Consider the following 19,497-nt stretch of genomic DNA (forward strand, 5'->3'; position numbering starts at 1 on the left):
TGTTTGCATTATGACTGCAGGTATTGTGGTCTATGCAAACATGACTCCTCGTAAAAAAAAGGTGTCAGTTTTGTTGCCAGATAAGAGGGTAAAAAAATCAATTATCAACATCACACTTGTCTATGTTGTGAGCCTTGGTCGGGACTCGAACCTAGAAGCAGTCCCACTCACTCACCACTGCGCCGTGTGTTGCGTGCGTAGTATATGGTGTCCCTTAAAATACCACGCGTGCCGCCCTAATGGCAGTTCGCGTGTGAACCCGGGGTCAAGTTCACTCTGTGTCTCAATGCGTGGCGTGTGAGGGCGTGATACTGCGTCTCAGCAAGCATCCCACGGCGCTAGTCGCTTCACATAAACGTGGGTGAAAGATACAGTGGCACGATATCAACGTGAAACTGGCCTTTAATATTTTTCAGAATGTGAAGTTTGTTGCAATTAAATGTCACAACCTAAAGGACTGTCCTCCTCACATCCCCCGCTCTACCAAATGTCTGCACTCTACATGATTTTCTTCTCACGTGTGCATTCGCTGTGTTCATCCTTTACGCGATGATATCGTCGGTTTCATTGGGGGGGGGGCTACGGTTCGAATTACAATAAATACTAAGACTGTCGTCGCCTCCTTGTTACTAAGCACCTTGCTTTGAACACATGTTGGCTTGCCACCTGACGATTGTGGCCAGGTAAAATGGGAGTACACTGACGCACACACACCAATAACTCTTTGCCAATAGCGTCACGGACTCCGAAAACGTAAACATGCATTCTCGAGCAAGCGGCCCTTTGAACCGAGGCTGAGACTCGAACTAGTGGCTTGGGTTCTCGGAAGAGAAGGCGTTGCCCTCTGATCTGACTCTACGGTACGTTCGAGTGGCAAGCGGTTGCAAAGAAAGGATAACCCCGTGAAAATAAACAGGCATGGTTTAAAAACAAGTATTCGTAATTTCCAGCCACAGATCAGAGTTGTGAACTCTGCAATGTGAAACAACTGCTGCTGCTGGTCCCCTGCCCGCAATCGAAGCCTTTGACAGGGAGGAGGGGTGAATATATAAATACGAAAAAGAGGTCGCAGATTATAATCGGTTTGGTAGTGTGTCAGATATAAAATGTAGAAATAATAAAAAAAACAGGCATGGTCAAGAGCGTTAACAATGACGCCGCTTGCTGTACTCCAAAACATCAGGCTAAGTGTGCAATGAGCAGCTTGCGAACGGATGGAAATGTATACAGTGCAAACCTCAGCATTGTCATCTTTGTGAAGGCAAAACACGTTATGTAGTGGGCTGACGTTTTGGGTGTTGGGCGTTATTCATTTGATCTCTGTTTACAATGTAATTCTACCCGGCTGCTACCGGATTTATTAAAGTAGAACGGGGAACAGATACCGTGGAATACATGAACAATTTATGAATGAATGTTCTTTTACCTGAGTTGGGCCTTTGGACGAAGGATGGGTAGCGAACCGATCCGTTACAAGGTTCGAGGGGCAAAGCCTCCACCGTGATCGCTGAGTGACAATGATTTTTTCTCTTTCTCCCGAGACCCCATGCACATTTAGATCGCTTTGCCAATTCCTAAGTCGTTTAGCACACACAGGGAATTACGTGAGTCGTAGTCGCAAAAAAAACTAAATCCGACAGCTTTATTCGTGAAGGACAAAACCCACCGGGTTGTTGAAAAGTAAGAGGAGAGAGCAACAACAGAAAAACAAGCAGAGAGGTAGTTTAGCTGCACGAGAAAAAGAGAGGAAAAAACACCCAAACGTTCAAATATAAACACAAATGAGAGACAATGTTAAAGAGAGAAAGAGGATGGGGTGGAATGGAGGAGTGGGGGGGGGAGCATTACACCCCCGCCTTCCTCCCCGGTTCGCTACCCAACACCAGGAACCCCCCATCCCACCACCCCCCCCAATGTCCCCTCCCCTACACACACACATATATATATTTCACTTTCCTTTCCGGCTGATGAGAGTTCGTTGCGTGCCGCGCGAGGGTGGAACTCGGCACACGCGCGCACGCAGCGCCGCTGCTGCTTTGTGGTTTAGAAGCCGGCAGCGCGCGCGCGCACACTCACACACACTCACACACGTGCGCCTGTGTGTGTGTGAGTTCTGTGTCCAGTCTATAGACACACGCTCAACCGTGCCGCGTGCACACAGACACGCACGCGCGCACACGCGGAGCGCGCCCTCTTGCTGTGCTCGCAGCGTGCGTGTGCGTCGTGTGTGGGGGGGGGGTGAGGGAGGGGGGGAGGTTTGTTGTTGCTGCTATCGTGGTTGGGTACCGAGGCTGCTGTTACCTTGCCCGATCATCTCATCACTTTGCCTGGAGGCTGGATGCTGTTTGTACCGCCGCACCGAAGAGGTCTCCTCTTATCCAGCGCTTGAGTGACAGTTTGATTACTGCCTGCGCTGTCTGGGTTATCGGTGAGTAAAACTTTTATCTCATATAATGAATTGATATGATGATGATGATTATTATTATTGAAACTGAAGTCAATGATCCTCAGCTTGGTTTTGCTATCTTAGTCAAAGACAAATGTTTGCTTTAAGATTTGACGAGCATGCAGAGCGATGGCACGCTGGTTGGCACACTTGCACTCACCCGTTCACGGATAGCATCAGTGGTAGGTCCTTTCAACTATATTCTGGGCCCCCCCCCCCTGCATCGCCCCGCCCAACCTGCAGTGACCAACGTGGTGAAGTATGGTCAAAAGAAACAGCCCAGCACCAATAACGGAGCGGGGCAGACCTCCCATCCAGCAGTAGACTTAACCAAAGCGCTGCCAATTATTGTCGCTAACGGCAGCGGCAACGCGAACGCGCTCCGAGCGTCTGAAAACGTTTAGTTATAAAAGGCTAGAGTCAATAAAGATATGTTCGTAAATGCCAAGGCAAAATACAAAGGTTCTACTGTGCCGCGGCTGCGCGTCGCAAATAGCGTGTCCGCCTGCACGGCTACACGGTGGCAACAATCGCTGCCGTTCGTATCGTGATAAGTGAACTCCGGAGGGCTTATCCTGTATGACATGCACGCCTATTCCACCCCTCCCCCCCCCTTTAAAAAAAAGTGCCGTTTACCGTAAGGTTAACCAAGAGCGCAAGCAGCAAGCGCACCGCGGAAAAAAGCCATTCAATATATACTTCACTCAATTACGTGGGGGTTAGAACTTTAAGGCTTGTGCGTGTCCATGTGTTTTGAGTTTTGAGCGAGCGCCTATGAAATGGCATGCGCCAGCTTATGAGCAGAGAGACACACACGCAGCAGCAGCAGCAGAATTACCCGTGTGTCGGATTCTTTTTTTCCCCAAGAGTTAGGGCTATTACATTATCATTTTAACAACAGTTTACAAGCGCTCGTTAATTCACAGCTGAGCGAATACATTTTCCCCATGCTGTGTCGGTCGTCGGAGGTTGTTTGACCATACTTCATCACGTTGGTCAGTTGCGGATTTAAGGGGGGCAGACCAGGACCGGTTAAGCTCTTTGAGACGACGTCAACGTGACTGTCCTGGGGAGCTACAAAGTCCTCGTTTTTTGTTACTCTCTCCTGTATAAACTCAAGAAGAAAACATCTGCATGATCCAGGCCAGTGTTGGAAAGTACTCGTCTCAGTCGGCGGCTTTGATCACGTGACGAGGGCTGAGTAACTCCATACAAAACAATCACCACGGAGTGACGCAGCGTTACTTGCGCTGCGTGGGGCCGTTATCGACAAACCCGATAGTTGTGATCAAGAAATTCCTCTTTTCAATCAATCAAACCTCGGGACCAATCCTCCCTCCGTTTAAATCGGGGGTGGCTTCAATTCACGACCCGTCCGTAAAATCGGCGCGCGCACTCATCTCTCTGCAAGCCGCCACCCTGCCAGTTCGCGAGAGATGCGCCGCTATTAACGCGTCCCTGTAATTACAGAGCTCATTAGAGCGCCGTGGGTTTGGCAACTCCCCCCCCCCCAACTCTCCAACTCCCACGCCCCGTGCACCCCAAGCGCTTGCAGATGTGCGGTGTGGCTGCCGCTGCTGCCGCTGCTGTGTTTCGGAGTGGCTCCTCCACGAGAATTGACACTCGGAGAGCTCCGCTGCAAGTCCGCATTGCCCCCGTGTCTCGGCTGTCATGTGCCGTGCGCCCGCCTGTGAGATGTGGTCCCCTCGAGGCGCTCGAGAAATCTGCGGCAGCCTTCAGAGAGGGCGAGAGAAAGGCGTTGCGCTGCTGCGAGAGAGCGCCAACGCAAACTGCACGCCCTGTGTAACTTGCATCGGCGGGGGCGTGATATCGGGAGTGGTACCGTGATGCAAGTGATGCCGTGCTGAAGCGTGGACGGTGCAATGATACGTGTTGTGTCATGTGTAACGCACTATCGTGATCCTTGGATATCCGATATTAGCCATTCTTGTTCGCTGTCAAAACTTCACGAAGCGCATTTGAAACATGTCCAGTTTTACAATATTTCAACGGTGACACGCTTTATCGATGTGTTTCACCAATCGGAGGTGCGCGGTGGAAGGACAGCAAACTCGAAAACACACGGGGGAAAAATCAGTTCTAAAGAAATTATTTGTCAGTGTAAGAGTGCAGCCTACCCCGGTTGAAGTACGGAACATTGATTCACACGTTACCCATACTTAGTTGTACGTGCAAAGTTGAACGCAACTTTTGTTTGTACGCAACTTTGCACGTAACTTAGTGTTGTCTAAAGCCCACCCATGCCGCAAAGTTGCTTGTGCGTGTTGCATGCACAGCCCGTGTGTGTCAATCCACTGCATTGCTAACCATGTCGAGACATCTGGCCATACTTCACCACGCTGGTCAGTGTGGTTTCGATTTGGTGGCGATGGGGGGGGGGGTTGCAGAACGATGTGTGTTTGCTGCACTTCGCACTACCACCCCCACACTGCACCTGCGTCCCGTGCAAAGTAATCGCCAAATTCGAGCACGATCGCGGCACAGCGCCTGCTGAGCTTGAAGACATCTGACGAGATGGGGCACAATCCGGGCGATGTGCGCTTGGGCACAGTCAGTTTAAAAGGCTGTTTACGTACGAATTGTCAAGGCCTGCTAATGTCACGTGTTGCCAATGCGACGGGGACGTCCGGAGAGCAATCAGCCTCGCTTCGCTGGCAGGAGGGATGGCAGAGTGAGGACTGCGTTTTGACTGCCACCACCAGTTTCGCGCGTCTTCATTCGTCAACACTAATCCCAGAGACATGCCGGGGGGAGGGGAGGGGGTCATGAGGGCACATTTAATGGCCCGCGAGAGGACATCGCTTCTATGGGGAGTAGTCAACTAGCTCGCCCCGTGTAGCCTTGCCCGTGTCACCTGGGGTTAATGTGAATTGAGGAAACACAAGTTCGCTCTAAGAGGCTGTGTTTTTTGTTATTTGCAGGGTCAGGTACACGGTTGTATGCAGTGAGTGCATCCGTTACTGGTAGAGCACTTATGATGCAACCGCATCACACAAGGGATGTGCCAATTGTGTCTTCATGGAGTTGTTCCTATATATGGTACTGACTGCAATCATGAAGTCTGTGTAAAGTTGGTTACAACGGTCCATCTTGCTCCTGTACAAGAGCTGATTTCGTTCCCTCATCTCCACAGTGGACCGATCAAGACTGCATCATGGTGAAAGTAGGTTTAGGGGAGGAGTGGTGTACTTATTTAATTGTTGCACTGTGCGCCACAAACTTTGGCCGCCTCAGTAAAATTCCTGGCCGCGGATAATACCCGTGGTGAGTGATATCTAAGTCTCTCCTGGAGCCCATCCATTCACCAGACCCTCACTAACCAACGTGGTGAAGCATGGTCATCCGGCCCCCCATCCCCCCCCCCCACCACTGACTTTGCGTGGTGATGCCTTCATCCAGGATAGACTGACAGAAGACGAGGTACTGTTCACATTTTCGCGTGCTTCAGTCGTTTGGATGTTCAGCCTCAGGTCCTGCTACACACGCTCCAGCCATGCATGTCATCCAGTCAACAGGCTTTGGGCATACCCCAGCACTCTGGAGGTGGGGGTCGGTGGATCAATCAGGGATCTGCACGTGCGTCAGACACTCGTGTGCAGGGCTCATAAAGTGCCCAGTAGATGGCAGTACAGCAGGTAGGCGGCTGATCTCTCAATGCAGATTCGTTGGGTTACCTCCGAACATGTCGCATTGGGTTTCTTTGGGTGCACGGATTTTTCTCCTACGTGCATAAGACGCCTATCGAACGATCGGCCAATCTTCCCATCCAGGACTCACCTGAAGAAGAGTGCTGATACCCGGTGATTGAATCAATCAATTATATATATACACACGCGTGCACGACTCTGCTTGCCATAATTATTGAAACTACCAGCTAGCTGACCCAGAGATAACCGCCTGCGTCTAGCGTCGGTGAGGTTTTGTTGTTGTTGTTGTTGCTGTTGTTATCTCTCTCCCGTTGCGAGCGTTGCAGAACCACCCCCTCCACTCCCCCTCGTGGCGCGCAGCCTCCCCTGTCCCCCGGGTGCTTGCCGCAAACGAGGCGCTGCTAATGAATGATCGGTGGTCGTGCAAATCCGCAGGGCGAGCGAGGTGCACCAGCGAGCACGTGCTCGGGACTGGAATGGCTGCCCCTGTGCGGACGACATCGGCCCCGCAGCTCCGCTGCCTCCCCTGGCTGGCGCTCCTCTGCCTGGCTCCGCTGAAGGTGATTCTCGCCGACTCCCCCCCACCTCCCCCCACTCTCACCGCCCGCAAGCTTTTTCCCTCCCCCCGCCGTGGACCCCATCCACCCATCCACCCACAACAACCACCGCCACCTTGATAATTGGTTTTTTAACCTTCTAGCTGGCAACAAAACTGACACCTTTTTTTACAAGGAGTCATGTTTGCATTGACCACAATACCTGCAGTCGTAAGGCAAACAAAAACATAACTCTGATAATATATGCACTGTCCTTGAAGTTGATTGGTCCACACCCGAGACAGCTTTCCTTAGAGCCTAGTCTCACATGGTGTTGGACCAGATGACGCCAAAAGGCGCACCTTCTCTGGCTGGAGACACGTGACTCCGGCTAGAAGACACGTGACTCCGGCTGGGAGACACGTGACTCCGGCTGGAGACACGTGCTCGCTCAGTCCGCGTGGATTAATTTAGAAGTCCGTTCAGGAGTGCATTGGGGTGTCTTTTTGAAATTGTAATATGCAACGACAGTGGAGGCTGCCAAACAGCAAATGCATTGTGTGAAACGTTAAAATTAAGCACTGCCTTGACAGCGGTATGAAGCACACATGCTGGAACAAATTCCAACCACCTTTTTCATGAGCACTGCCTTATAACAGATAAACATCGTTTAAGTCGGCTGACGTTTAAAGCATTGGCCTGATCTGAAGAGAGGCAGGCGGTGGGCTTCTCGTTGTGAAGAAGGTCCCTCGCCTGATGCATTTGCCTTCCGTGCACGTGAAGTTACAATGGCAGTGGTAATAATGAAGGTGCGTAGATTTTGTTTTTTTGGTTTCCATCGAGAGAAGTCCAAAACTTGTGCAATGCGCCCCCCAAACCCCCCCCACCCCCAGCCACCCAGCCCCACCGCGTGCACCCAGTCACCCGATTCACGCACGTGGCATTGTAAATCTGAACGACGCCAGACATCGAGAGGAGAGAGGAGAGAGCGCTTCTCGAAACTCCTCTCTCTCTCTCTGCCTCGTGTTAGGTGCGCTTTTGTTACGTTGCCAAGGGACATTCCTCCCGTTGGCAAAATGCAATTGTGCTTCTTGTGGGTTTTTTTCGTCGCAACTTTCTGTCACGCTGGGTCAGACTCCCGTTGGTTTGCCACAGTGCAGCGTACCCCGTCTCGTTCCGTGTCACGGTAAGCAGGCAAGCGTGATTAATGTTCCCTCTTCGTTTTTTTTTCTCTCTCTCTCTCTCCGCATAGAATGTCTCCTCACAAAATTTGCACAATTTGCCGTGCGTTGCTGTTGGTTTCCAGAAAACAACCGCTTTCAAACTCCCCGAGTGCTATGTTTAAAATCTTCACAACTGACCATCTATAAACACATATGCTGGAAGGAATCGACATGTATACTTCACCTCCTGGTTAAATAAATGATACCGCTGATGGTACGACTTTCTTTATTTAGATAAGGACAATTCTGATGGCGGTGCAACTATGAAGTGTACTAATATTGCTCCACATGCACGACACACACACAGACACCTTCACAACCTACTGCTCTTGTCACAAGATCTTTGCCAAGATATATTGCTACACTTTGGCTCATGCCATACACAGTTGGCTTTACAATTTATGGCTACATATTTTTTTCTTAAGTTTTTATTTTTCCACACTGTACTTTCCATTGTAACCCTCCACCCCCTCCTCTTTGCACAGGACATGAAGAAATTATATTGCTTTACAAAACACTGAATTTCTTTTTTAGTATTTCTAGATCTTGGCATCAGCATACCAACTGTGCATCACAGCAGTGAATAAATGTAGGTGATTAGGCGTATTTATTTAAGCAGTAATTTCTTCTTCATATTTTTTTACTTGGAGTGTTTTCTTATTTGAATTGGATTATCTCAGCCATCCTGGATCATGAACTCACGTTGGCAAGAGTCTGGCTTCCTTAATTTGAGTGGAGACTTGGGGAGGGGAGGGATAATTTGCTGCATGGATGTGTTGATGGAATTGTATATATTTTTTGGGGGGGAGGGGGGGTATTTTTCACATCATCTTCATACACTTCCATGTTGCCCCTTAACCCCGGTGTCCAATCGTGAAATGTCACGCACGATATGTTTCATGGTGACGGTGACACAGGACAAGAACACTTGTCAGATTCGCTCGATTCAAATTTCTGCGCATTGTTTTGTTGTTGTTGTTGTTGCTAAATCCTTTTAACCCATAATACTGGGGGTGGGTGGGGTAGAACAAAATGATGTACTCCATTCTTCCCCATCCCCGAACCCTCCCAAACTGAAACCATCAGTCATGATTGCCTTATCCATGATTGCGACAATTTCCAGGGGTTGGGGGGGGGGTGGAAATGTTACCCTACAGGGAAAATTATAATTAGAACAAACAGACATGGAATGCACGTAATCGGTACAGCAGGCAACATTGCATTCAGTGCCCGAGATGCCAAAATCTATGAATTCCACGACTGATTTAAGTGCTGCAAAGAATTATACGCGCAATCTACAGGGCAGTTGTGCACTGAGCACAAGCTCGTAGCTTTTCAGCGGCTTGATTGCTATCATTTTTTTAAATAGACGTTTTAACATTCGTTCATGGAACATTTCAGCTTTTCCGCTGACACGTCTTCTTCATGCAGATAGCCGATTAATGTGTATGCAACACGGACACGTGTGCGTGCGTTATTTGAATTTGACATGTAGAATTTCCACACTTCAGAAGCCGTTTTCCACATCCAAAATAACGACCCGGTTCTCAAAACCTCTGAAACAATGGCCGCAGAGGAAGGTATACATCCAGGAATTCTGCCACGAATGTTTTTTCTAGGAAATGCCGCAATTTAATTGCTTTCCTTCCAAGATGTACATGGCAATGTATTTTTACAATGAGGCAAAGAACAATACCGACGTTATTACCTTCAACAAACACGCCCCGCCTTTGATTCCCTGACACGCTCTCGCGTTTTCAGAGAGCTAAAGCCGTGTGCGTACCTGAGTTTGAGAAAAAAAAAATCATTTTTCCTTCCTTGTGCCCGCGTCTGGTTTTTGTGCAACGGGCGGTGTGCGGTTCCGATTTGATTCCGCTGGGAGCAGCTGTCACGTGCGCGTGCTGTTCGTACTCACTCGTGTGGGCAGGGGTGGTGGGGAGTGACAGCGCACTTGATAGTTGCTGCCCAAGTCTGCTCGGCTTGCTAAGGGAGCCCGAGAGACGTTGGCGACAATTGCAAACTCACGCGAGGCCGGCAAAACTGCTGCGCTTTTAACCGGCGGAACATTTTTGTTGGTTGAGGGTGGTGCATGATTATGCTGTTTTACCGCTCGTTCTGATCGCCACGTCAATTCCTTGTTGAGTGTCATCGCCATCTCGTTCATCTTTTTTCGATTGGCGTCACCCTTTGACGTTGTCGGTGCCACCAACTTTGGCCACCTTGAGCGATCTGCATGCGTCGTCGTGTTATTTAAAGCGCAGAAGTGAACTCAGATACACATTTCATGGAATTGCCTTTTTGGTGTCGTGCAGGGCTTTCGTGTCGATAAACTCTTTCACTCTGTGTGCACTGCCATTGTTCACACACGTATACCCAAATCTCTGCGAGTGCAGCTCATGGTGCTGCAGGAATGAGAGATAGCTAAAGCTGAGATGGCCAAAGGTGGCTGAGGTCAGAGCGTTAAGCTGGCACAGCGGAGTTTGAATCTCAGCAGCTGCCCATGATTAAACAGGGTTCTTAACCCTTTCCCATTCCGATGACGTATGTGTACGTTATCAGTTTTTCTTTCTTCTTCCGAACTGGAAGAAAAACTAAAATAAAATATCTTCATCGGTACCAAGGCTCTTGCAAAGCCATGCGAGGGGGCGTGTGGCACAGTTTGGCGCCAGCTATCACAGAATGCGGTCGTGTCACTACAGTTGTCTGCGGTGAGTGCAATATCTTTAAAACAATGACGCTATGCTTCTCTAAATAAGATGCATGATTACTGCGTCCGCGATTCAGCGGTGAACGGGAACCACCCTGCAACTTGCAGACGTCTCGTAACGGGACAGGGTTAAGTGTCGTGCGTTGATGATCTCAGCCAAGTAACCGATGATTGCAGTAAAATATTAAATCTGCATTCACACCTAAATTGGCTAAATCCCATTAAAAAATATCAGTTGGCTCTGCAGTGAACATTGCAGCAGGGCAGGTGGGAACGTTCTGCCTGCTCGTGTGAATAAGAAGTCAATTGAAGTGCTCTCAGAAGTCATTCTGTGAGATGTCCCTAACAAGGGATGATGTAGAGCACGGAGAGTTCCGAATTGATTCTTAATCTCGTTAAGGAGCATAAACCATCACTGAACTCCGGTCATCCTTGCAGAAACTTTGGCTGGCCATCGAACAAACACGGTCACCACATCGCGGAGAGTTCCGAATGGATTCTTCATCTCGTTAAGGAGCATAAACCATCACTAAACTCCGGTCATCCTTGCAGAAACTTTGGCTGGCCATCGAACAAAAACGGTCACCACATCGCGTGCTTTCAGATTCGCTTCGGCGGTCGTCTGGAACGCTCTTCCTTCCAATATTAGGAAGCCACTGGAGCTATGCACTTTTAATTCTCGATTGAAAACTCATTTCTTTGGAACTGCTGGCTATGTACGGTGCGAAATAAGTTCACCATACATACATCTCATGGCAAGACACCGATAAGATAGTTGGACTAAAATCAAGGGGGGGAAAATACACATTTTAAAAGTGTTAGCCATAGATTCACTGTTTCACAATAAAACATTGCTCCTGGACGGCCCGTGCAGGTGACCGACAGAGCCCGGCTGATCGCGTGAGGCCAGATTCCCACTGCGCTAATAATATAGTTTCCAGGTCACGACCACCACACTGAGCATACTAGTTTACTTTTACGTGAGAAAGTGTTAAGCTACGTATAATATTAATACATTCGACCGAATAATTGACAAAAGAGTTACTGGTATTTTTACTTCAAGTTGGGAATGTTTAAAATTAGGCCAAAATGCTCAGCAGATGGAGTATGCATATCACAACATCTGGATTTTAAAACGGTATGTTTTGGCCTGCATATCAAGCATCCAGTGTTTGACATGACATGGCAATAAAATATTGCATGGCACTTTAACCGAATACAGTGCATTCGAAAGACCCAGTTACACATGCATCCTGAATGGGTTAGCAGGACTTTATAGTTTTGTGTAACAGTGTTCATGCAGTTCTGCTAATCGGTATTTCATAAAGTGAGACAAATCCAACAGGAAATATTTTGGAGGTTAGAAAAACAACTACAAATAAAACACTTCCTTTATAATAGTATTTCAGGGAAATCCTTATTTAAAGAAAACATAGCATTCTTTAGTTTTATATAATCTTTTGTTAGTATACAGTGGGCGTTGTGGGCTCAAACTATTTCATGGTCTAAGTATTTTCGGGTGGAGCAAAATAAAATGTGTGAAAGCCATATTTTACAGTTGTTTACTTCCTCAGAAGGGAGTTTCTTTTCGTATCACCGCGGTTATGCACGGCCATAAAACTTGGACGTAGATCTGATGTATTGCTTTTAAATGTTGGACTGCATGATCTTGTGCATTTATCCAGAGTCACAGACATCGATAATTCACAGAGACACCGTGAAGTATAAACAGCCGCGGTTTTTGCCACATTTTTTTAAAACGGGGGTTTCAGGAAATGAAGTTCCTTGCAATCTTGGGGCATTTCTAGCCTGCAGAAATGTCAACACATTGTAATACTGCTGCGTTGCTGCATGATTAGATGTGCAATTTGTAAAGGAAAGGCTAATTGCCTCCTCAAGCTGCCACTGGTAATTGAACAAACGGCCCCTCTTTTTTAACAACAAAAAATGGTTGATAGAGTTACAAATGATATACGTGAAATAGATACAGGCTTTTTTTACAGATGTGAACAAACCGGTGTGTTTTATACGTGTGCTCACTGCTGAAAGTTTTTTTTGTTGGAAAAAAAACCCAATTGGTGGCAAAGAGTAGGCTTGAGATAAAGCATATTTCAGTTGAGTGTGCTATGCGTGCTGTGTGTTAATGGTTTTTAAAGTGGTAGATTTTATTTCCACAAAGTGCAATCTTCATAATTATACATTAAGTGTTAAAGGCTTAGGTAACTTACAAACTGGCTCACGTGTAACTAATATAGCCACTGTTTTAACTTTTGTTATCAACTTAAAAATAGCGTAGCGAGCTCACGAGAGAAGAATTATTCATTGTTAACCTACACTCGCGATAGGCAAGTGTTACGAGTTTCCTTCATCAAGTGATTTGAAAATGAAGCTTTCCGGGTCTCATTTCAAGGCTCGCACACTGACTGACCTTACATTAGCTTGGCATTCAAATGTGCATGGAGTTTTCCATTAACGAGAGTGCTAGTGGGAAATCCAAAACTACGTTTGAGCCAAGCATCGGCATAGATAGCATGGTGCGTGGTTGGCATGTGCCCCTGATACAAAAGACTGAAATAGCGCCCTCTCTTTGCGCTCCCCCTTCCCTCCTCTCATAGCCCAGGACCCTTCCAGCCCTCGGGCCCCAGCACATTTGTACCGCCTGCACAACTCGATGGATAATCCACTTTGGAGTCAAATATACAGGAATGTAATATTACAGAATAACATTTATATCGCCTGTGGATATACTCATTTAGTCAACCGAGTTGTATATATTTATTGATAATGTACGTACTATCTTCTTGGTTCTTTCGGTAAAGTCACGTAGAAGGGAAGTAATAAATTAATAAAAATAAAACATAATAAAATAATTCTCACGACGTTTCGGCCACAACGCAAGCAGCCGTCCCCTTATGTTGTATTTTTATTATTTTATTACTTCCCTTCTACGTGACTTTACCGAAATAACCAAGAAGATGAATCCCTGCAGTCACGAAAGCTTTAAATCGAATTTTTTTGTACGTACTACTTGAATATGTACTCATTGTATGCACATTCACACGTGTGATTTTTTTTTGCATAGAATCATGCTGTAGCATTGTGGCTAAAGTGCTGGTTTTGGCTCAACTCGTGCCATTACATCTCTCGGGGTTAACCAACTGAGTTACACCACGTGGGAAGTCAGCAGCGACTGTCCAATGGGAGATATTGACATCTCCCACGGGAGTGGCAATTTTCACATTTGTATCAATGCCCATCAGTGGACGTCAATGGAAGTAATTCAGATTTGAAGCTTTCGTGACTGCAACAATTCATACTGTTAGGTTTTTTCGGTAAAGTCACGTAGGTAAAAAATGAAATTAAAATTAATAAAAGTAAAATAAAAATCACGACGTTTCGGAGGCAACACAAGCTTCCGTCTTCAAGTGGAACCATCACAGCACGATAGCTGTATAAAGTAAGTGATACAGCAGCAATCGTGCTGTGACGGTTCCACCTGAAGACGGAAGCTTGTGTTGCCTCCGAAACGTCGTGATTTTTATTTTACTTTTATTAATTGTATTTTTTACCTACGTGACTTTACCGAAAAAAACGTAAGAGTATCAATGTAAGTAACTGAGTGGGCAGCACTTTTAGTTTCGTGCGCTGCATGGGAGTTTTAAAATACATTAAGCATCAGATTCGGGAAAGTTTTTTGCATGTAATCGTTCAGATGATGTAATCGCTTTCAAAATGCGATGATCAGATTACTTAGCGTTTAAGTTTATTGGGTTGTACATTTTTATTTATATATTTATGTATCAATCTTGATTTGAAGCTTTCGTGACTGCAGGAATCCATACTCTTTGGTTCTTTCGGTAAAGTCACGTGGGTAGAAAATAAAATCAATCACGACGTTTCGGGCGCAACACAAGCGTCCGTCATCAGGTGGGAAAGCGCATGGTCTGCTGCTGAGGCAGACTGTTTTAAAAGGTTTGAAATGGGTGTAGCTCAAGGGTTATATATCGGCCCATGGGATGTATGAAATGTATTGCAGAAGCAATTTTGTGTTTGTGTATTTAAAATTTGAGAGGGGGGGGGGCTATGCGTCTGAGGGAAAGTATAGATTCTGTCAACTTGAGCCAGACATGTGGAGATTGCCTAACAGTTCAACTTACCAAGCTAGATTTTTTTTAAACGTTTGTTTATCAGTAAAAACAGGAATATTATCACTGCCCACACCTTATTCTTAGGTTTTTTCGGTAAAGTTTCCGGAAGCTTGTGTTGCTTCCGAAACGTCGTGATTTTTATTTTATTTTTTATTTTACTTTTATTAATTTTCATTTTTTTACCTACGTGACTTTACCGAAAAAAAACTAAGAATATGAATCCTTGCAGTCACGAATGCTTCAAATCTAGAATGCCCAGACCTTGTTTAAGACCTTTTTCAGGTGGGTCCGTCAGTGGGATGTATAGATAGTTTCTTTTTAACTTGGTATTTAGTTGGGACCGTCACCGCTAAAATTACTGCATCAAGTGGTATTTAGCTCATGGGAAAATGGTCCGACCCAGAGACAGCCCACGCATACGAGGAGGAAACAACAAAGAAGACTCCAGATGCCTCGTGCCACAATCTTCTAGCCCAAATAAACCTCCTCCTCCTGCCCAGCGTTTGATATCACTGTACTTAACAGTGACCTAATTTCCTGCACAAATACGGAGAGTGTGGAAATATGGTAAAAAAAACAAAACCTATTAAACCTGGCACCCGTTGCGAATAAGGTCATCGACGGCAGCGCAATATAAGTCCCAGGTGAATGCGGCCTCGGAATCTGGAAGGCATCAGGATGGCCGGGCAGTGTCAGCCCCTGACAATTTGCGGGACGCCCAGTAAAGGAGGGTTGTGCGTGCACATGAAAGTGGAGCTGACCTTTTGGGAATTGGGAGTATTGGGGGGGCGGGGGAAGCATGTGGCTGGAGGGTTATAAACTGTGTCTGTGAGCAAGATGGATGCTCACTCCTGCAACTGCACTTTTACATTGTGTCACATGCTGTCGGCTTTCCAAGAATATGCGCACAAATACGCTGTTTTGTACTTCTTCACTTTGAAATGCTACAAACAAAACTCCACATTAGAACCGAGTGAATAACCAAATCCTGGAACTTCGTCATCAACAAACATTCATATTTTCCTGCTCATGTTAAAGTTAAGCTCGGGGAATCATCTCCACTTGTTCAGGAGTGGACATTCCACATTACTCTGACAGGTCCATGTTATCCTTAGTGCAACAACTGTTGATTTTCAACAAAGTGATAATATTCATTTGTAGCATCTCCATGAGACGTCACAGATGAATTCGACACCTTAATTGGATCAGAATATAATATCACATGTAGACAGGTTGATCCATTGACAGATAGCCAACGAAAATAATAGAAATAAATTAAAGTATAGAGCAAACAACATTATTGTTTAGCGTCTTTACGTCTCCCACCAATCTCAACACACCTATGCAATATTTGACCATCCTCCTCTGTAAGACGTAGAGCTATCACTTTCACAAGATTCAATCACCTGTTGAGGTGAATGCAAGAGGGTCAACAAAAAATACAATCTATATCTGGGGTGTCTGTAAATGGATCGCCCTGTAGTAGCACGTTAATGTAAAAAGAAAGTCATTCGTCTGAAGGCTGGTTAAGGTTTGTTATCACGACAAAAAAAAACCTGCGAAAATAACTCTTACGCGCAGACTTTGGGACCCATATCTGCCCCTCCCTTGGAGGCGACATCGGCGCAGACATGGACGACGGAGGCGATGCAAGACGTGCTTTGCCCCAGAACAAAATAACACCCGCCAGCCGTGATAATATTGATGGCAGTGACAGACACACGTGTCTGCAGTGAGCGTTTGCGTCAAGCGCGCACAAAGCGATGCGTGCGCATGCTCCTGCGCGTGTGCGTGTTGGGGTATTTTTTTCTGTGTCTCTCTCTCTTCGTGGCTGCAAATGAACATTTTTTTTAATGTTCTTGCAAGTCTTGAAATGTGGTGTATCGCAATTTTCAATGCAGTAGCTTCAATGAGCAGGCCAGAGGCAAAGCATTACAGCTGTTTAAACATTCTCGTTTTGGCGTTTTCATGGTGAACATTTTGCTTAAGAAGTTTCCTTTTTTGCAAAACTTGTGCTCGTTAGGTGAGCGCACGGTGAGTGAGTCAGGCTCACCAAAGCGTCGTCACATTGACCATTGCAAAGCAGCGCCTTTGCGATTTGTCGAGTCGAGTTTGCAATCTTGTATTTCCACTTCGATGACGTTCATGCATCCATCAATCAACTTGTCTCCGTCATCCATCGATTCATTGTCACGGTGATGAGCATTTTGTGATTCTTAAACGGACCGAAAGAAAGATTAAGTGTGATTGCTGATGTGCTCATTTAATTGTCTGTCAAGCCTCACTTTTAATATTCATAGCACAGAAACAGAAGGAAAATTTCATGCTGAGCATTATTACTCATTCCAATCTTATTTAACAAAGCTGCTCAACATTATTCGTATATTTTGGTTGGCTAAGTAGCTCAGCTGCAATTGTAGCATTCATAGTCATAAACAACAACAACACGCTTCACAGATATGCAAGCTTCGGTTATGATTTGTGCATAACCTGAAAATACCCAATGCATTTTAATGTAATCACAGTCGTACGCTTTACACAAAGCATTGCTTGCATTTATCCGGCGTAAAAGCTACTTCTCGTTGCGAATGTTGTGTTTGTTATCGATGTGAGCGACGCAAAAGGAGAAAATTGCGTGCCAGCCGTTAGTAGCAGGCAACCGCAAACACCGTTCGAGAGGGCGGAAAGGCGAGTGTGAGCATGCTGAGAGACGCTGTAGTCACCGGATGCTTATCGCACATCTATCAAGCCGTGGGGTCACTCGCTCGCTTGCCCGTGACCCCCCCCACCCCCCAACGTCTCCCCACCGGGACTGTCCGCTCGTCGCGTGACAGAAAATCCAGTTCGTGCGGTGACCGAGTCGCTGACAGCCCCCCACCTGCACACCCACCTCTCTCACCTTCCTCTCCTCCCTCGCACCGAGCCCCGATCTCAGATCGCAAACAAGCTTTTTACTTTTATCCCTGTCGGTATTTCGCGTTTAAATGCTCATCCGTATCACCGGCACTTTCAGTTGGGCAAACGTGTGAATATTTTACGCATTGCGGAACACACGCACGCACACGCGCGCATTAAAAAACGTTGGTTCTTTTTCAAGTTTCTCTGGTATGGGTTGTGCTTACCATTCATCCCGCAACTGTTTGAATCTGATTTAAAGCTTTCGTGACTGCAGGGATTCATCTTCTTGGTTCTTTCGGTAAAGTCACGTAGAAGGGAAGTAATAAAATAATAAAAATAAAACATAATAAAATAATTCTCACGACGTTTCGGCCACAACGCAAGCAGCCGTCCTCAGGTGAGGACGGCTGCTTGCGTTATGTTTTATTTTTATTATTTTATTACTTTCCTTCTACGTGACTTTACCGAAATAACCAAGAAGATGTTTGAATCTGACATCAGTTTTAATTTAGCATGGCTTTTTTAAAGTTAGCGAGGCTAGTAAAGAGTGGCTAATGTCAATATCATTTGCGAGCTTACTTTTTCCAGATTGACGCATGCCCACCAGTATTCCCACACGCCGCTCGGCCGTAACAATCAAATTGCATAAATCTCACCGGTTTCCCGTTCAAATGAGCGTAGGGTGGCATTCGTCTCCCGCTTACAGCCCTGCGCCAGTAGTGGAAATAACTCACTGCTATGGCGATAGTGGGGGGGGAGGTGGTGGGAGGGGGGTGGGTGGGGGGGGCGGTCTTCCCAGAGGACAATCACTGTCGACTTTCCCACAAAGTGGCACTCATTTTATCCACCCCCGGAGGGATGAAGAGTCAACCCCCAGCTGAGATTTGATCACAACCTCCCGATTGCAAGCTGTGCAACCCCGCTGTTGCTGTGCCCACCCGGCCAGTGCTGTGGCTCGGGTTTTCTCCGGCTGGCAAGTTAAATTAAGATCAAACTGAAACTTGCCCTTTTCAGTTGACGGGCGCCAAAGTTGTATTTAATAGTTTACTGATCACCAGTGGAAATACTTGATCGTATGATCGCATCCAATAAAATGTCTTTTATTTACAAATTGCTAATGTGTGCGCATGAAAAAAGGGTCACTTGGATGAGTTATCATTCCTGTGTTTGGCTTAACACCACTTAAGATTTATGCAAAAAAACCCAATGCCAAATATTTCAAGATGCTCAGATAATATTTAAATAATGTAGTTGTATTTGCCGCACGTCTTCTTATTCAACTGTTGCACTGGTTCATAATGAATAACATGGTAGTTTCCATGAATCAGGATAGTTGGAAATGTTTTTTTCAAGAACATTAATGATGTTTATGCCATAATAATAATTACAATGTGTAATGGTATATAACAAATATGTTAAATGAAGGGAGCTTTATTTACTAGTAGAGAGCCCATTAAGGTATTTAATAATCTCAATAAAAAGTGATTCATTTTCACTTTTCATATCTGACTTTTGTGCTCCAATATTAGAAAACAAAGACCTCACTGTCGTGGATGATGTCAAAGCATCCTTAGCATTACATGTGCGTTCGTAATACCACACAGAAAATACTGAACGACGAACTCCACAGAAAATGCCACATGCCTAGACGACTGGACCGGTCTACTTGTTTTTTTTTCACAATCTACCTAAATCGTGAGAATGTTAACCATCCAGCCACTTAAAATCTATATATTAGTTTTACCAAAATAAATCTAATGTAAGACTATATTACTGCCAAATCCCCCATGTGCATCCCACCAGGGTATATTTAAACATTTTCAATACCGCTGTTAAAATGGAAACTTGATGAGAATATTTTTTGCGTCCTC

The 19,497-nt window shown here is 46.0% G+C and overlaps 1 protein-coding gene across 1 annotated transcript in view; it reads left to right on the forward strand.

Moving 5' to 3' along the window:
• The first annotated feature begins 2,252 nt into the window (after window positions 1-2,252).
• LOC144935533 (ADAMTS-like protein 1) overlaps window positions 2,253-19,497 on the forward strand; it is a 143,251-nt gene continuing 126,006 nt past the window's right edge. The window contains exons 1-2 of the mRNA XM_078862286.1: window positions 2,253-2,428; window positions 6,550-6,674. Coding sequence (XP_078718412.1) covers window positions 6,591-6,674 — 84 coding nt within the window. The 5' untranslated portion in view covers window positions 2,253-2,428; window positions 6,550-6,590. The remainder of the gene's footprint in view (window positions 2,429-6,549; window positions 6,675-19,497) is intronic.

Source organism: Lampetra fluviatilis, chromosome 13 (assembly GCF_964198595.1).
Source record: "Lampetra fluviatilis chromosome 13, kcLamFluv1.1, whole genome shotgun sequence".
Taxonomy (NCBI): domain Eukaryota; kingdom Metazoa; phylum Chordata; class Hyperoartia; order Petromyzontiformes; family Petromyzontidae; genus Lampetra; species Lampetra fluviatilis.